This window comes from Astyanax mexicanus, chromosome 1 (genome assembly GCF_023375975.1).
Source record: "Astyanax mexicanus isolate ESR-SI-001 chromosome 1, AstMex3_surface, whole genome shotgun sequence".
In the NCBI taxonomy this organism is placed as follows: Eukaryota; Metazoa; Chordata; class Actinopteri; order Characiformes; family Acestrorhamphidae; genus Astyanax; species Astyanax mexicanus.
In genome coordinates, this window is record NC_064408.1 from 132,272,575 (window position 1) to 132,290,382 (window position 17,808).

The window sequence follows — 17,808 nt, forward strand, 5'->3', positions numbered from 1 at the left end:
CCCTCACGCGCTCTTTATGCGCGCTGTGATTCGGCGCGAGACGCTCTCCTGTCAGATTCCTGTCACATTAGCCTGTTAGCAGCTAACAGAGTTAGCAGTGAATTAGCCCCGTTTCTCTTAAACTGTTTAATAAACGGAGGAAACACTAATAATTTATGGGTAAGTTGATGAGATTAAAGAAGTTTAGACTAATCTAGACTAATTAAATGCTGGTTTTAGGCGCAGTTTAAGTTCAGAAGCGGGTAAATTACTGGCTGTAGCTAAACGCTGCTGAAGTTTCTGAGGAGAAAGAGCATTTATTAGCTGCTGTACCTGAATAAGAAGAGTTTTAAGTGTTTAGATTAAACTAATTACCACTATTCTCACTGTTCTTCTCACTGCTATCTGTTATTTTAATTAATTTACCCCAGTAAAGTACAGTACAGTAAGTTATCCTCCAATTTTACCTCAGTTTAAGAGCCAGTTTAACAGATTTTTAAACTAATATTTCTCCTCCATCAGCCGGAGATTCCAGAGAGTTTACGCTGGAAACTCCTTAAACCTTCCTGCTGATTATATTTTATGGTAAATTCTGATGTAATAGTGTTTAAACTAATTAAATAATAAAATACTGTTATTCTACTGCTGGTTTTCAGTGAACAGTAAACACTGTTATTGATGCTTCTCTTCATGGACAGGCTCCTTCCCATCATTTATTTATCTGCAGTTCTCTGTGAATAAATGCATATTTTCAGCTATTTCAGAGCTAAATGAAGAATATGTATGTTTTATTTTACTGACAGTAATTTACAGTAAGTCTGTTACTGAAATGGCTCATGCTCTGAATTACTTAAGTAGTTCAATATTCGTGTTATATTTTGTGAAAATGCAATATACATCGGAGGAAAGTGTTGGTTTAATATTACATTAAACCATTAAAACCACTGTTAGGTGATGTGAATAACTTTCAATAATAAATTACCTTTGCTCCTGATGAGGGGTGGATAGTTATATTAGGCAGCAAGTAAACAGTCAGTTCTTGGGCGAGAGTAAGAATCTGATACATTTAAAGAGAACCAAACAGTAAAATCCTTATATTTACCTCAAACATTAAAGACTTTTTCTTTTAATGAAATTGTTCTTTTCTGTCCAGACTCTCTCGGTCAGAAATAATAGGCAGATATTGTTTAATATTAAATAGTGATATGATATATAATATAATTCAGACTATTGCATGCAGGTATTGACTTAAAAATACTCATATTTAATACTATGATATTGTTCAAGTTGATGAAGATAACTATGCTTTAGTGCTGTATAATAGATAAAACTGATTTATGAGTCTTTATGAGTTATTGATTAAGTAAATGTGTTTTTCCCCCAGATTCCAGCATTTAACATGAACACATCATCCACAGTAAGTTATCGAATTGTTAACATTGTTAGTGTGGTGTTTGTTATTTAAATAATAAAATATTATATATAAATCTTAAAACAATAATATAAAAAAATAATTTATCAAACATAAATAAATAAAACCACAGATGTAGTTAGTCAGCCAGTCTTGTTTAAAAGTTTTTCTACTATCAATCGCAAAAACAACCACCTTCAGAGCTCTTAAAGAGACTATTAGTGATCACAATCTTCATCTCTATTGCTACTTTGGGTGTATCTTATTAAAACTGTTATTATCTCTTTGAATAAAATACATAATAATTTTTATATGCTCCAGTACAGCACTCTTCCATATTATTAGTACCACTATTACCAGTTCACCTGACCCACAACTAAACGTAGAATAAACAGGACAAATTATACCACAATCAGATCAACTGAAACACATTTAATGCACATTTAATGATTTAATTATGAATGATTTCATTTTCCTTTTTCCATATCATCTATCAGCTGTGCTTTAACTGATAAAACTTAGTTCAGACTGAGCTTCGATTAGAACAAGAGTTTTCCAGAGTAAGATCAGTACCTCAACTATATACTTATATTTATAAAATGCATATATTATATATTTTAAACTTTAACATAAAAAAAACATTCTGCACTATTAACACACCCTGTGTATTCAGTTCTGGAAGTATAATAAATTATATTGGGTAGATATAATTACGTCTGGTAGTATGAATATTACCTTTTGTATTAATCAGGAAAAAATGTTAATATTTAATTTAACTTTACACAATGTGATAATGATGCTGAAATAAGACATTTTAGAGATGTTTAAACTCTTCTAGGTAAAATAGAGAAAGGTGCACTGTCTCCATCTAGTGTCCTTGGGATGAACTACATCTTATATAAATGCGCTTATAAAATTAAGCTAAAACATTATGACCATCTGTCTAGTGTTACTAAACATTAGGTAACTGGTTTATTCTGTCTGGTATCTGGGTGAGGTAATAATGGTACCAGTGTAAATAAGTGATTCTGGCTCTTCACTCTCTAGCTCATTATTCCACACTGATTTTGTAGCAGAAATCAGACACTGAGGGAGTCCAATCATATCTAGATTATATAAATATCTGATCCTTTATTCAGGAGGAAGGATACGAGGGGCGTTAATGTGTCATATTCGCACTGCTGTGATGCGGATAGCTCCATTGCTGCTCTGTTTGTAGCTGCGCTGTAAAGTCTGCATTATTGGCCGTTTCAGTCACAGATGTGTAAATCTAAGCTTACTGTAAATAAACAGAAGTGCTTTACTCACCAAGGAGAGAAATCTGTGTAGATTAATTTTTTTTTTTAAGAATTCAAGTTTTGTTTACTATGGCGCCCCCCATAGTAAACAAAAAACAACAAAAAAGCTTCACTTAATTTTCTTTTTAATGAAGCTGTAGTGAATATAATGTACAGTAATGATGCTAATAAACCATCCTCTTTTACCCTTTTACCCAGAAACTTTAAAACTATCTGCACCACTTTTACACTGAAAACACAAGGTAACATTTAACTGAAGTCTGTTTAAAAATAAATGGAGTAAAGACATTATTATTATATATTATTATATTAAATAATACCACTGACTAACTGCTGTTCCATGTAATGACGTTTATTTATATTAGAAACAAATATTTCAAACATTACACATGTATTTACACAATTTAGTGGGTGTGGTTAGACTAGACAATCACAACAAACCATACTTACTGAAGTCTGAACAGAATAATGTAGCTTTTTTTATATACAGAATGGCAATCCACTAGATCAGCTGAACTCGGAGCGGAAAACAGAGCGAAATCTAGACATTGTATGTTTTTAATTAGCATTTAAACATATTCTGGCTGTTTTTTACGCTTTAAAGTACAAACAGTACTAAAGTACAACAGAAGTAAAAAGTCGCCGACCCGAAGAAATGGAGAGAAACGAGTGCAAACGCAAACAAATGAATCCTATCTGGCCTTACACCATTCCTCCAAATCAACAGTGCCCCCTCGTGGTGTTCGCTTGTTGCCACATTTGTGAATGCAGGAGACAGGCCAGTACACCAGAAGACAGGCTAGTACACCAGGAGACAGGCCAGTACACCAGGAGACAGGCCAGTACACCAGGAGACAGGCTAGTACACCAGGAGACAGGCCAGTACACCAGGAGACAGGCCAGTACACCAGAAGACAGGCTAGTACACCAGGAGACAGGCCAGTACACCAGGAGACAGGCCAGTACACCAGGAGACAGGCAGTACACCAGGAGACAGGCAGTATACCAGGAGACAGGCAGTACACCAGGAGACAGGCCAGTAGACCAGGAGAAAGGCCAGTACACCAGGAGACAGGCCAGTACACCAGGAGACAGGCTAGTACACCAGGAGACAGGCCAGTACACCAGGAGATAGGCCAGTACACCAGGAGACAGGCCAGTATACCAGGAGACAGGCCAGTTCACCAGGAGACAGGCCAGTACACCAGGAGACAGGCCAGTACACCAGGAGATAGGCCAGTACACCAGGAGACAGGCCAGTACACCAGGAGACAGGCCAGTAGACCAGGAGAAAGGCCAGTACACCAGGAGACAGGCCAGTACACCAGGAGACAGGACAGTACACCAGGAGACAGGCCAGTAGACCAGGAGAAAGGCCAGTACACCAGGAGACAGGCCAGTACACCAGGAGACAGGCTAGTACACCAGGAGACAGGCCAGTACACCAGGAGACAGGCAGTACACCAGGAGACAGGCCAGTAGACCAGGAGAAAGGCCAGTACACCAGGAGACAGGCCAGTACACCAGGAGGCAGGCTAGTACACCAGGAGACAGGCCAGTACACCAGGAGATAGGCCAGTACACCAGGAGACAGGCCAGTATACCAGGAGACAGGCCAGTACACCGGGAGACAGGCCAGTACACCAGGAGACAGGCTAGTACACCAGGAGACAGGCCAGTACACCAGGAGATAGGCCAGTACACCAGGAGACAGGTCAGTAGACCAGGAGAAAGGCCAGTACACCAGGAGACAGGCCAGTACACCAGGAGACAGGACAGTACACCAGGAGACAGGCCAGTAGACCAGGAGAAAGGCCAGTACACCAGGAGACAGGCCAGTACACCAGGAGACAGGCTAGTACACCAGGAGACAGGCCAGTACACCAGGAGACAAGGCAGTACACCAGGAGACAGGACAGTACAACAGGAGACAGGACAGTACACCAGGAGACAGGCTAGTACATCAGGAGACAGGCCAGTACACCAGGAGACAGGACAGTACACCAGGAGACAGGCCAGTAGACCAGGAGAAAGGCCAGTACACCAGGAGACAGGCCAGTAGACCAGGAGAAAGGCCAGTACACCAGGAGACAGGCCAGTACACCAGGAGACAGGCCAGTAGACCAGGAGAAAGGCCAGTACACCAGGAGATAGGCCAGTACACCAGGAGACAGGACAGTAGACCAGGAGACAGGACAGTAGACCAGGAGACAGGACAGTAGACCAGGAGAAAGGCCAGTACACCAGGAGACAGGCCAGTACACCAGGAGACAGGCAACAGGAGACAGGACAGTACACCAGGAGACAGGCCAGTACATCAGGAGACAGGCCAGTACATCAGGAGACAGGCCAGTACACCAGGAGACGGGACAGTACACCAGGAGACAGGCCAGTACACCAGGAGACAGGCCAGTACACCAGGAGACAGGCAGTACAACAGGAGACAGACCAGTACACCAGGAGACGGGACAGTACACCAGGAGACAGGCCAGTACACCAGGAGACAGGCAGTACAACAGGAGACAGACCAGTACACCAGGAGACAGGCCAGTACACCAGGAGACAGGCAGTACAACAGGAGACAGACCAGTACACCAGGAGACGGGACAGTACACCAGGAGACAGGCCAGTACACCAGGAGACAGGACAGTACATCAGGAGACGTGGACGAGGCTGTAGGAGGGCAACAGCAGAAGGGCCGTTCGCTCCTCCTTTGTGCAAGGAGGAACAGGAGGAGCAGTGCAAGAGTCCTGCAAAACGACCTCCAGCAGGACACTAATATCCATGTTTCTGCTCAAACTGTCAGAAACAGACTCCATGAGGGTGGAGTTAGGTCCCGACGTCCACAGATGGGGCTTGTGCTCACAGCCCAACACCGTGCAGGACGCTCGGCATTTTCCAGAGAACACCAAGATGGGCAGATTCACCATTAATGCCCTGTGATCTTCACGGATGAGAGCAGGTTCACACTGAGCACACGTGACAGACGTGAGAGAGTCTGGAGACGCCGTGGAGAACGTCCTGCTGCTGCTGCTGCTACATCCTCCAGCATGACCGGTTTGCAGTGGGTCAGTAATGGTGTGGGGAGGCATTTCTTTGGAGGGCAGTACAGACCTCCATGTGCTCTCCAGATGTAGCCTGAGTGCCGTATGCTGGTGCAGTGGGTCCTGGGTTCCTCCTGATGCAGGACAGTGCAGGACCTCATGTGGCTGAAGTGTGTCAGCAGTTCCTGCATGATGAAGGCATTGAAGCTCTGGACTGACCCCCCGTTCCCCCCCGTTCCCCACATCTGGAACATCATCCACCAACTCCACACTGCAGCACAGACTGTCCAGCAGTTACTGACGCTTTAATCCAGGTCTGGGAGGAGATTCTTCAGGAGAACATCTGCTTCCTCATCAGGAGCGGCCCAGGTGTTGTAGGGAGTAGGGGTGGGCGATGTGATCCTAAAATAATATCACCATATTTCATGGTATTTTGAAGATAACGATACTCTTGACGATATGACAAAACACTGAATTAAAATAAAAATGAAGTTTTATTATTGCGTATGATATGATATATGATGACACACCCCTAACTGAGATATTAAAAAACACAAGAATTTTACCAGATTTGTAACAGAAGTCAATGATCCAGAATGTCATGATCCTCATAATGCACTCCAAATATCTCCATACAGATATAATCTGTCTCCAGTAGATATAGAATTAGAAAGGAGAACAGTGTGATTTTATTTCTTTTACTAAAAACAGTAAAAAAGTAGAACCCTGATGTGATAATTAGGGGTGGGTGATATGGCTCCATATTTCAGGGTATAATATCGTTCACCATATTCAAAAATGTTGGTGATATTATCACGTACGATACGATAGGGCACACCCCTAGTAGGGAGGTCATACAGGCACATGGAGGCCACACCCACTGCTGAGCCTCATTTTAACTCATTTTTGTGTTACTTTGTTCTCAACACATTCCACTATGTAATAAATAAAGATTTTCAACTGGAACATTTTATTAATTGAGATCTAGGATGTGTTATTTTACTGTTCCCTTCATTTTTTCGAGCAGTGTATTAAATTCTATTTAAATAAATGCTTAATTGTTTTGTTTGTAAAAGGCTTAATGACGCTTTCATTAAATATTGTTTATCAATGTGAAATCAAACTAAAAGTATCAGTTTTTTATCATGGTTTTTATTTTATTGTATTTATTTATTGTATTTAGGTATTAAGAAAGTTATTTTAGATTATATGAGTTATAATATTAGTTTTTGTTAGTTTTTACTCTGGGTTAATGGTTTATATTGTGATGTAAATCATTATTATGTTACACGTTTTCAGGATGTTTCTGGAACATTACTGTCGATCTTTTCAGGAACTTTTTAAAAACATTGTAGATCATTTATATCTAGATTTCTCTGATAACTGGCCACTAGATGGAGACTATGCTGTGTTGTTTTGTGATCATATGAAGACACACCTGAGACACACCTGAAAACATTCTAAAATCTGACTAACCAATCTGAAAGCAGTCTAACCAGCTCATGTGACACTTCCTGTAATCTGATCACACCTCAGACATACTCTTAGAAAGAGACACTGCGTTACAACACGGGAAATAGAAAGGTAGGATCAATATTTATCTTTAAATAGTTTTATTCTTATAAAATATTTTCATTTTGAGTTTAATTTTGCAATCTTGTTGAAGCTCCTACATTTGAATTTTACTAGACAGAAATGCAGCAGATTTTCAGGAGTTTTTTCATGTTGTAAAAGAATCCCTGTGAAAAACGAGGCAGCTGTTTTAGAGGAAGCTGTGTTTAGCTTTTAATTTGCTCGATTTTTTTATCAATCTCTTTATTTACATTTCACATTAAAAGAAGGAAGTGCTTTATGGGTTTAGGTGGAAAACTTTTAGTTTTGGCTGAAATGTTTCAGTGTCTGAAATTTTGATGAATCCTTTAACTACACATCACTAGAGCAACAATACTCAAATACAGTAATGAAAGTGTTGGAACCTGTAAAATGATTTCTCCCAGTCCTTACAGAGTATCGGAAATACACACAATTAGAGAACATGCACATCACATGTAGTCAAGTAGCTTTAGTTTTATTGTTAATACAGTACATGTACAGGAAATCCAGAGTATTATACTTCTGTTACTCTCCTACCCAAAGTAACAGCCAAAAAACATAAAGTGATAGTTTACTAAAATTCAACTAAATCAAATTATAAATGATATAAGAATGAAATAAACACTAAACAAGGTCATATAGACATACAGTATATGAGACAAGAGACAAAAGACAATAGAGCAATATAAAAGTGAGAGTGTACCAGTTAGATATGATGGGAGATTAAAGAGGGAATGACAGAACCAGTAGAATCAGAACCCGTATAAACATTAGTGCAAATATAGAGTTTAAAAGCTTCAGTTCCTCTGTTGATTCCAGTACTGGTTTACCAGAAAATCCTGAAGGAGAATATCCGGCCATCTGTACCTTAGTTTTATTTATTGTTGTTTTATTGTTTTATTTGGATCCTCATTAGCTGCTATTGCTACAGCAGCTATTCTTCCTGAGGTCCAGCTAACATCTCACACATAAATATAAATCACACGTCACAGTTAAATGCACATAACAAAAATTCAATACTAAAGGCAAGTCATTTATGTATATCGAAAATAATAATGGCCCAAGACATCTTCCTTGTGGTACTCCCAGATTTACATTTTTACTCTCAGACAAACTTCCATTGTAGTAAACCCTCTGACTCCTATCCGAAAGATAACTTTTAAACCATGCTATTACAGTTGGATTTATCCCATAACAGGCTAGTTTTTTTAATAGCAAATCGTGATTCAACACATCAAACGCAGCACTTAGATCTAAAAGAACTGCTCCCACTAATTTTCTTCCTTCCAGTTCTTTTAACCAATCATCGTTCATCTGAATTAATGCAGTGGCTTAGTGACCTAAAGCTCAGGAGTAACTTGGGTTCTGCAGCAGGATAATGACCCAAAGCACACAGAACAACAAGTTCACTTCTGAATGGATTAATAATCTAAATGCAGGTTTGGAGGATCTAGTTAAAGTCTGATTGAGATGCTGTGGATGATCTTATCATGATTAAAACAGTTTTGTAAAGAAGAATGGAACTAAATTCCTCCACAGTGATGAGAAAGACTCGTTATCAGTTATCAGTAAAGCTTGATTGCAGTTGTTGCCGTGGAAAAACCTAGTTATTAGATTTAGGGGAAAATTCTTTTTTACACAGGGCTAGATTGGTTTGGATAGTTTTTTTTCTTTTAGTAAATAAAATTATCATTCAGAAAGTGCTTTTTATATTTACTCAGGTTTGTCTGATATTAAAGTTAAAAAATAATTTTATGACATAAAAGCAAAACCAAAAGAAATCTGTGGGGGGCAAATACTTTTTCTTTAACACCAGTTTCAGACTCTTCACTCTGGAGAAAATGTGTAGAAACGTCTACAAGCCTCTACCCTTAACTCAACCCAATTCTCCCACTCTTACTACCAGCAGCTAGAACATCAGCCTGATGGTATGATATAGACTGGGGGGGGGGGGGAGAACCCCTGCTGGGTAAAAACCCAGGGCATATAGAGCAGAAGCCCCGCCCCCAGGAGACTAAATTCTTTATGGAGGGGTAAATTATCCCAAAACAACCCCAGTTCTGTATTACTGATTAAAGTAGATTACTTCAAACAGTTATTAGCAGTAAGTATTATTATATGATTGGTCATGTTCTATAATTTATACATATCTATTTCATTTCTATTCTACAGGTTCCCCTGAGAAGAGTGATCCCCTTTCCCTCCCCATCAGTGGATCCTCCCGGTGGGATAAAACAGCCTCTTAACTGGATCCATTTGGGCTCTACAGCTTTATTAAAGACAGGAACAGGAGGTCAGTAAACACAACTACACTCCCACTCACTAATGTCCCCGGGGTTATGGTGATGAGGTGAACTGTCTTTATCACATAATAATATGATATGAGTGTGATTTCTCTACATTACTCTGCTCTGAAGGTAGATGGTAGTTGTTAGCACTGTAAGTCTGTTGGGAGCTTCAGCTAAAAGTGCTGTATTTCAGAATGCTGGGGGAGAATGGAGTTGGGCTGTTTAACAAAAGTTCATACTGGTTATCATGTTTCACTACTTCCCCCCAAGTCCATTTCACTCTGGATTTCTCTTTAAATGCTGCTATTTCTCTGTAGTTTTGGGAAGGAGACAGTAATGATGCTGTAGATTGGGGGTTTAGTCTTTTTAAATGAGTATATTTTAATGTGCTGAGTAAGTGTTTAATGAAGAGCTTTAGCAGGAAACAGGAGCAGCTGTGCGTGTGAGAGAGATTTAATTCATATTTCTACATAAATAAATAGTTTTTAACCTGTGAACTCGACAGTAGTGATGCTGTGTTTGCGTTGCTAAATAAAACCACTGATGCTGTTCATCACCAGCCTCTGTTATAAAGAGGAAATTAAGGAGGAAACTGGCGCTAAGCTTGGTACAATCATTAATTTTACATAAAAAAATATATGTTACAGATTAATCGCATGCTTTAGCACGTTAACATTGACAGCGATGGTTAAAACATTTAACGTTTAATGAGTTTCTCCTTTTTCTCGATTTTCTACAACAACAGCTCACACTGCTGCTATGGGGTTCAGTACTTTAACCACAGTAATGATGATTAAATGAGACTAAAACGTGCTGCAGCAGGTTTTTATCCTTCCAGAGAAAAGAACAAACATTTAAGTTATGAGACAGAAATGTAATCCAGCAGCTTTTTATCTTTCTAGTGAAAAGAACAAACATTTAAAGTGTGTTAAAGTGTGTGTATGAATAAAAGAGTGTACAGTACAGTATAACACTACAGTGTTGGATTAAGACATAAGTGAGTGTTTATTATTCCAAAATAACTTTTTTTCTGTAAATCCTGATTTTTTAAATAATTCTGATACACTTAACCTTTCTTCTGTCTGACTTACTGAAACATAAAATAGTAGAAATCTCTACTTTATCTATAAAATCTGTACTAAATCTATACTTTATATACTTATGTCTTATTATGTACGGTCTTCACTATGAGGTCATAGAGCTCAGTATAGATTAATAGATAGTCTTTATTGATCACAGTGGAAATATGTTTTCACCATCATTTATAGCCTTACAGAGAAAGACACATAAATCACTCAACACATACTCTTCTATACTGGGGTCAAATGACCATTTCCTGTAATTAAATGTAGGATTAGATTCTTCTTATCTCAGTAAAACAAGTTAAATGTGATTTTGTCTGTGGTTCAGAAAATACATGTAGAGTAACAGCATCTTACACTGTTTCTGTTACAGTGTAATAAACAGTGTAATTACAGTTAGTTATATTTGTGTAAATACATATTGGAATATTTTGCTTATGGAGTCTATAGCTGAAATGTCAGCAATGGGTGTTCAATAGATAAATTCACTAATTAGGGTTCTTGGATGTTTTTGGACGTTTATAATAATAATTGATTAATAAACATTTTTTCTGAAGTGGTATGAATGCACTTTGTCAGCAATAAATGTAGAAATAGAACTAAATGAGATTTCTCCTGAAATATGAAGATGTAGGAGGGTGGGGTTATTGGAGATCTGTCAGAAACTGTGGGAGCAGCATTCTCTTTTGTGCTGTAGTGTTTTTGATAAGCAGTGTTAAAAAGAGGGAGAGCGGGAAACTGGAACGTCTTCACATCAGTGGAGTAAACTACTGAACATCATGATCAATGTTCACCACCCTCGTCATCATCAGACAGAGGATCTGAAAACAGAAAGACAGAAGTAAATGGGGAAAAGCATCTGAACGTGATTCACGTGGTATTTATGAGCTAGAAAGTCGTATTTATGAGTTTCTAAGGTGAAGCTGAAAGCAGTATTATAATAATTGGACACTGAAGTCCTGCGTTATTCTGTTTTCTACAGTTTGCTCATATTTAGACTCTGGATCTAACATCAGTTTTCAGAAATGAACGGGGTTTTCAAAAATCTAAAATATGGTCAGAACCCTATAGGTTCTGTTCTGTGTTCAGATGTTGTGTTTTTCTCCTGAACATCACTGAATCCTCTGATTTACAAGATTTTCTAAATGAGAATATTGCTAAATACAAGCTAATATTTTCTGTGATATTTTAGCTGAAATATCTCATTATCTCCAGTGAGATTCTTAATTATCACATGAACAAGCATGATTTTCATGATCAAGGTTTCAGAATCCAGGATTGATTAGATTGTGAATAAGTTCACTTTATTATACTGAACTGATGTTATGTTATCGAGCCTGACCCAGAAAAGAAGGTCAAATCACAAACGCATTAATATCAACATTTAAAACATTTAAATGAGCTAGCAGTGTGCTAATCTCTACTCTACCTTATAGTCTAACAGACTGTACATCATACTGGCTTCCTCTTAAACTGTTTTTAATCTCTGTATGATAATGAGCTACAGCTGAATCTGATTGGACGTTGCTCTCTATGGTGATTGATGTGTTTTTGTTCTGATGGGAGTAAAATGTGCTTCAACTGGTTTTCTCTTTCTGAACAAAAGGAAAATACAGACCGTTCCTCATTCCTCATTCCTCATTCCTCATTCCTCATTCCTCCATCGATTATCCAGTATGAGTTCTGCAGCTGTAAAAGCAGACAGTAGTAGATTTCACTGCTATGATGATAAATCAAGGTTTGAAATGTTGTTTAAAGGTATAGATCTGGAGTTATCCGTAATCTTTTCTCTCTCAGTGTTGATCTATCAGAATTAAACTGTCTCCAGAACACTGAGAGTGATGGACAGAACCAGAAATAACACATAAAAATCCCTGATTCTCCTAGAAAACATAAATCACAGAGGGGAGAGATCATCAAGTGCATATAGAGTTAAATAAATCTATATCTACATCTCCAGAACACCATCTGGTGGATCAGAGTTTTAGAAGATATAAAAGTCAGACTGCAGAAATGATCAGAAAGAAGATCCTGTAAATCAGAGTCTGTATATTTGATCAGGAATCTGGATGTTCAGAGTTGAGTTGAGTTTATTTACAGAAACGTATGAGAACAGCTCAGTCTATCATAACCAGTCTGTCAGGTTCAGGAGTTCAGAATCGTTCCTTCTCTCGCTCTGACTGAATAGAACATTTAGGGTTAAACTCTCACTGGGGTAAAGGGGAGGATAAGAGTGAAAGAAGAAGAGGATAAAGGAGTGAGGAGAGGATGATATTATCAGTGTAATGGGAAAAAGGGGGGATTGAATTAACAGAAAAACGACATTCTACAAGAGACAGTTTGTTGTAGAGAGAATCTCTCAATGGATATTTAAACTTGTGGATATTAAATATGATATTATTGGTCTGAAATTATAGCCTCTTCAATGGTGAACCATGATGTGCGAAGGCTTGGATTGAGCCACACTGCCAGTGGATGAAGGACAAAAGCTTGGGTATATAATTTAAATGATGGAAAAAGAGACCTCCTTTATTTTACTACACTGTGTAGTGGATAACTTTCCAAATGTAGAAAAAGAACTTGGATTTAAGCTCGTCTCAGATAACAACTGGTGGGGGAAGAGAGATTTTGAATTAGGGAATTAGAGAAATTAAACCAATTAGTGTGTTTTCACACCTGTAGTCTGTTTCTCAGGTCCGAATCAGTTCATTTATTTTGGTTGTTTTCCCCATAGATTTGGTTTGTTTTCACACAGGCACAAACCTAAAAGCACAAAAATGGTCCCCAACAAACCAAACAAGTACAATGTCTTCTCTGATTGGTCAGAGCTGTCTGGACTGCACTGGCAGTGAGCAGGGAATGCTACGTATACCATGTTCACTGTAAAACAGATTAACATGGAGGGGCAGCAGAGCTGGCATTATTTACTAACTGTATTAATTATCTGGGTAATTAGTAAGCTGTTTAGCTCAAACCTTAGGGGTATATTTAATAGTCAGTTCACATTGAGATTACATTCTTACCGTGAACAGAACCGAAACCAAACCAAGATCCACCTCCTTTTGTGGGTCTAGGTTTGATTGTTTTGATCCAAATACGAGTGCAGTTACTGTTTTCACACCTATAGTTTTGTTTTGTTTGTATTTATATATTATTGTATTTATTCTTTGACCATGCTAGATACTTATCTTGATGATACAGCATTGTTTTATTTATATCTTATAAGAAATAGATTATTTTTCAAGCCTCAGTTAGCACAGTCTTATATTTCTTACTGTGTTTTCTTGTTCTGTTCTGGTTGTTTGCTCTACTGTGTTGTTTTGTGTAGCTGCTACTGGCTGATAAATTCTCTTCAGGATCAATAAAGTATCTATCTATCTCTCTACCTGCCAAAACCACAGCAAGCGCAGAAACAAAGAGTCCATTTTTACCAGATCAAATAGTGCTGGTGTAAAAATGAGACAATTTAAGATAAAATTCCATTTAAATTTTGGTCACTATATCATTTAGAGGGGAAAATATACCAGGATACTTAATGAAATTAACAACAGGGACGATGCTAGAAAGCTTTTAGTACTAGGGTCATAACTAAGAGGAAGAAATCTGAATTTATTTCAGTTCATCTTATAACCTTATAACCAGAGAAAAGCATAAAATGATCAAAAAGTGTTCAAATATGATTAATTTATCAATGAACAATCGAATATGGTCTGCAGAAAGAGATATAAAATGAGCTGTATTGTTAATTACTGTGGGGAAAATCAGTGTTGATTGATGGACAGCTTGTGCCAGAAGTTCTAGAGATGAAGCAAAGAGCAAAGGAGAAACTGTTGCTAAAATAACTGATGTTGTATTGGAATATAGAACTTTAATCATATCAATAAAATTAGACTAACATTAATAACTCTATTTGATTGAATAAAATTCTTTCACAGCATCTGAGGGAAAACTGCATTGTGGGAATGAGTCTGGATGAAGAGAACATTGTGAAACTTTACTGATGCTCCACTCATCAGTTCTTCCCTGATAAAAATGCAGCAAATCTGAAATGTGGCCACCAGGGGGCGGCACTGGTCTAACAATAACTACCAGAACACAGAACACTGAACATTCATTCATTCATTGGTTCATTCATTTATCTTTAGTTTTCTGCAAAAGTTTGAGGACCCCTGGTTTAACTCTGTTTATCTCTATTTCTATTTTAAAAAATACATATTTGTTATAACAACATATTCTGGATATGTGTAATTATACGTTTATGACAAAAATACGTATAAAAATGTGTATAGGTACATATATTATAAATAAGTTTTAGGATTTATTTTCATATTGTAATATATGTGGAATTCATACAAAGGTTTGGCATATATACTTGATCATATATAAAAGTTTATTAAAATCTTATAAACAGCAGTGGGCAGATTTCTATCCCAGCATGCATTGCTGTCTCTCTCTGAAGCTTTCTGCTGCAGTTATTGTGTCATGTCCTTGTCCTGTCCCTTTGTCATCTTCCATGTTTTCCTCTCCTTTGTTTGTTGTCAGAGCACATGACCCCCCATGTCTCTGCATGTTCAGTTTTAGCTCCGCCCCCTCATCAGCAGTCTCAGCTGTTTCCTGTTCTCCATTTGTGTATTTAAAGCCCCTGTGTTTTAGTGTTAGGTTGTGTGGTCTTGTTTTCTGTAGTGTTGGTTTTTTCAGTGGTAATTCTAGTAGTCTGTTCTTGTATCTTGTTTTGAGTTTTGGTTTCGCATCCTCCGTGCTGCAGTTCTGACATATTGTTGTATTTACTTTTGTAATGTTGAGTTATGACTCTTACTAACTAGTAATCGAGGTTTGGTGTGTGTGATGAGTTGGTTTCATCTAGTAGTTTTTAGCTCTGTAAGTTTTACAATTATCCATAAAAGAGCATTTTAATTAATAAACATGTCTCTCTGTGTATTTTGCTAACTTTATATATGTTATATTTAAAAAATGATTAAGGTTTAGAGAAGTTCTCTTTGCAAATTATGTTTAAATGTATTTGATGCACCAAATAAATTCTAAGTAGCACAAATAAAAGAAAAAGAATACTCTATGGGCTGGACACAGTTTTCAAATAAATTATATATAAATATCATAATGTATGTGTGTGAAGTGCAGGGGTATGTATAGTGTGTGAAACAGGTCAATATTCAAGTCAGTATTCAGGTGATTGTGGTCGGGGAGGTGTCATGTGATGTGTCATATGAGGGACTGAATGGGTGATGTCTTAATGTGGTGCATTCTGGGTATTGGAGTCCGGGTCTGCACTGAAGCTTATCTTTAAAAGCTGAAGAAGTTTTATATGGAAAGTTTATGGTCAGAATGATCTAAAAGCTAAATTCTATCCTCTGTTCCAGATCTAAAAGTACAGGAGTTTAGAAGCTGAGGACTAAAAGCTCATGGACTGATACAGCTCTGCTCACAGCAGGTAAGATCATTTCATTTAATTACACTCTTTATTTTTACTCTTTCTCTCTGGATTCTACAGGATACATGAACAATGTCTTTTAATATGAACTTTCTGATCTTTACTTTTAACACTCCACTGCTACAGTTTAAATATGTACAGTAAATATTATCCTAAACTGGAGAATTATTTTATTAAAATGTAATGTAAAGTACTGTGTTGTCTGATTTCTTTTTGTTTCTTTATGTTGTTTGTTTGACCTAATTCTCCTCAAACTCCCACTTCACTCCTGACCATCACTGATCCAGTAAAGCTTCTTAAAGAAGGAGCGGTTGGTGTTTTGTAGATGTTACTAATAACATTAAAACATGGGTTCTGTCCTCCTTCAGAAATCCAGGAACTTCTACATCTTTACCAGAAATCCTCCACTAAACCTGAATCTACTCTCCTTCTACAGGAGCAGTCCTACAGGATGGAAGGTGATCCACAAGTGTTGGAGGACGATCCAGATCAAAAAGGTGATGTAGCAGATGCTCCTCCCCCATTTTCTTTCATTTCTCTTTCTTTCTTTCTTGTGATCATGCATTTTTTTAACTAATGTCTTAAATAGTTTCTTATATTTAGATAAAATAAAGAAATACTAATGAACAAATATTGGAAATCATAAGGTAACATGATTTAAGTTTTCTCTAGCACATCTTCCAGGTCCACTCTCACACATTTTGTCTAAAACATGTAAAGAAAAGTGTTTTTAAAGAAATTTGCTGACAGAGAATAATTGATTGGTAGGTGGGTAGTAACACGCTACGTTTACTTAATTACATTATATTTTTAACACTTTTACTTGAGTACATTTGTGATGTCAGAAATCTTTTACTCCATTATATTCACCTTTGTTCCTCACGTTACACATTACAACTATAAGTAATGAGTCATTTTTAATTCAATGCACATTTTCTGTTGCTTAATTCAAACACATCTCTGAAAGCTTCCTTCAGGACCGTGTACAAGTCCGTTCACCAGGAGCAACATCTGTCCTGGGCTGAACGATTTTTAATGAGCCCCGAACCCGAATGCAATGTTTAGAGAAAAGACACCTAGTTTTCCTCACGTTTACATCGTCCTCTTGTTATAACGCATAGTTATAAGTGCTCTTCACACATCAGAGTTTACAGATCCGTCCCACATCACTCCCTACACCCTGCACTAAATCTACTCTCTGGAGAGGTCAACAACACACAGTGCTAAAGGTCACAGGGTTTTAAACAGTCATGGGTTTACAGCCCCACCCCCTGGTTCACTGAACACTGCAGGAAATTTGATACAAAAAATTCTGTCCATCTGTAATTTCAGAACGACAGCAGTATTTATAGTAATAAAGCTGCAGATTAACAGTATAACATTATTGAATTAACTATGTTAGACTAATTACAGCTTATTGTTGTTAGCAGGGCCAGGAACCACGAGAGACAAGTGCTGATTAGAAAACACAGGTTTATTATAAACACAGATCCAAAGCATCATACTAGAAAGTAGTCAGTACACGGTAAAACATGCAGGTTAAACAGGGAAAGGCAAGATAGTAGTCAGAGGAGGAAACAAGGTCGGTAACAAAAATCCACAACAAAACCAGAGGGCTAGGCAAGAGAGAAAACTAAGAGCAAAAAAGGTCGATAACAAGAATT

The 17,808-nt window shown here is 37.7% G+C and overlaps 1 protein-coding gene across 4 annotated transcripts in view; it reads left to right on the forward strand.

Annotated features, from left to right (window-relative positions):
* The window catches only part of LOC111190424 (NACHT, LRR and PYD domains-containing protein 12-like), a 238,610-nt gene that overhangs the window by 208,707 nt on the left and 12,095 nt on the right, over positions 1–17,808 (forward strand). The window contains exons 1-2 of one of the 4 annotated variants that reach the window (XM_049468962.1): positions 16,034–16,144; positions 16,581–16,641. The exons of the other annotated variants lie outside the window; for them this stretch is intronic. Coding sequence (XP_049324919.1) covers positions 16,596–16,641 — 46 coding nt within the window. The 5' untranslated portion in view covers positions 16,034–16,144; positions 16,581–16,595. Of the gene's footprint in view, positions 1–16,033; positions 16,145–16,580; positions 16,642–17,808 lie in introns of those variants that run through there. 4 annotated transcript variants of the gene reach the window in all.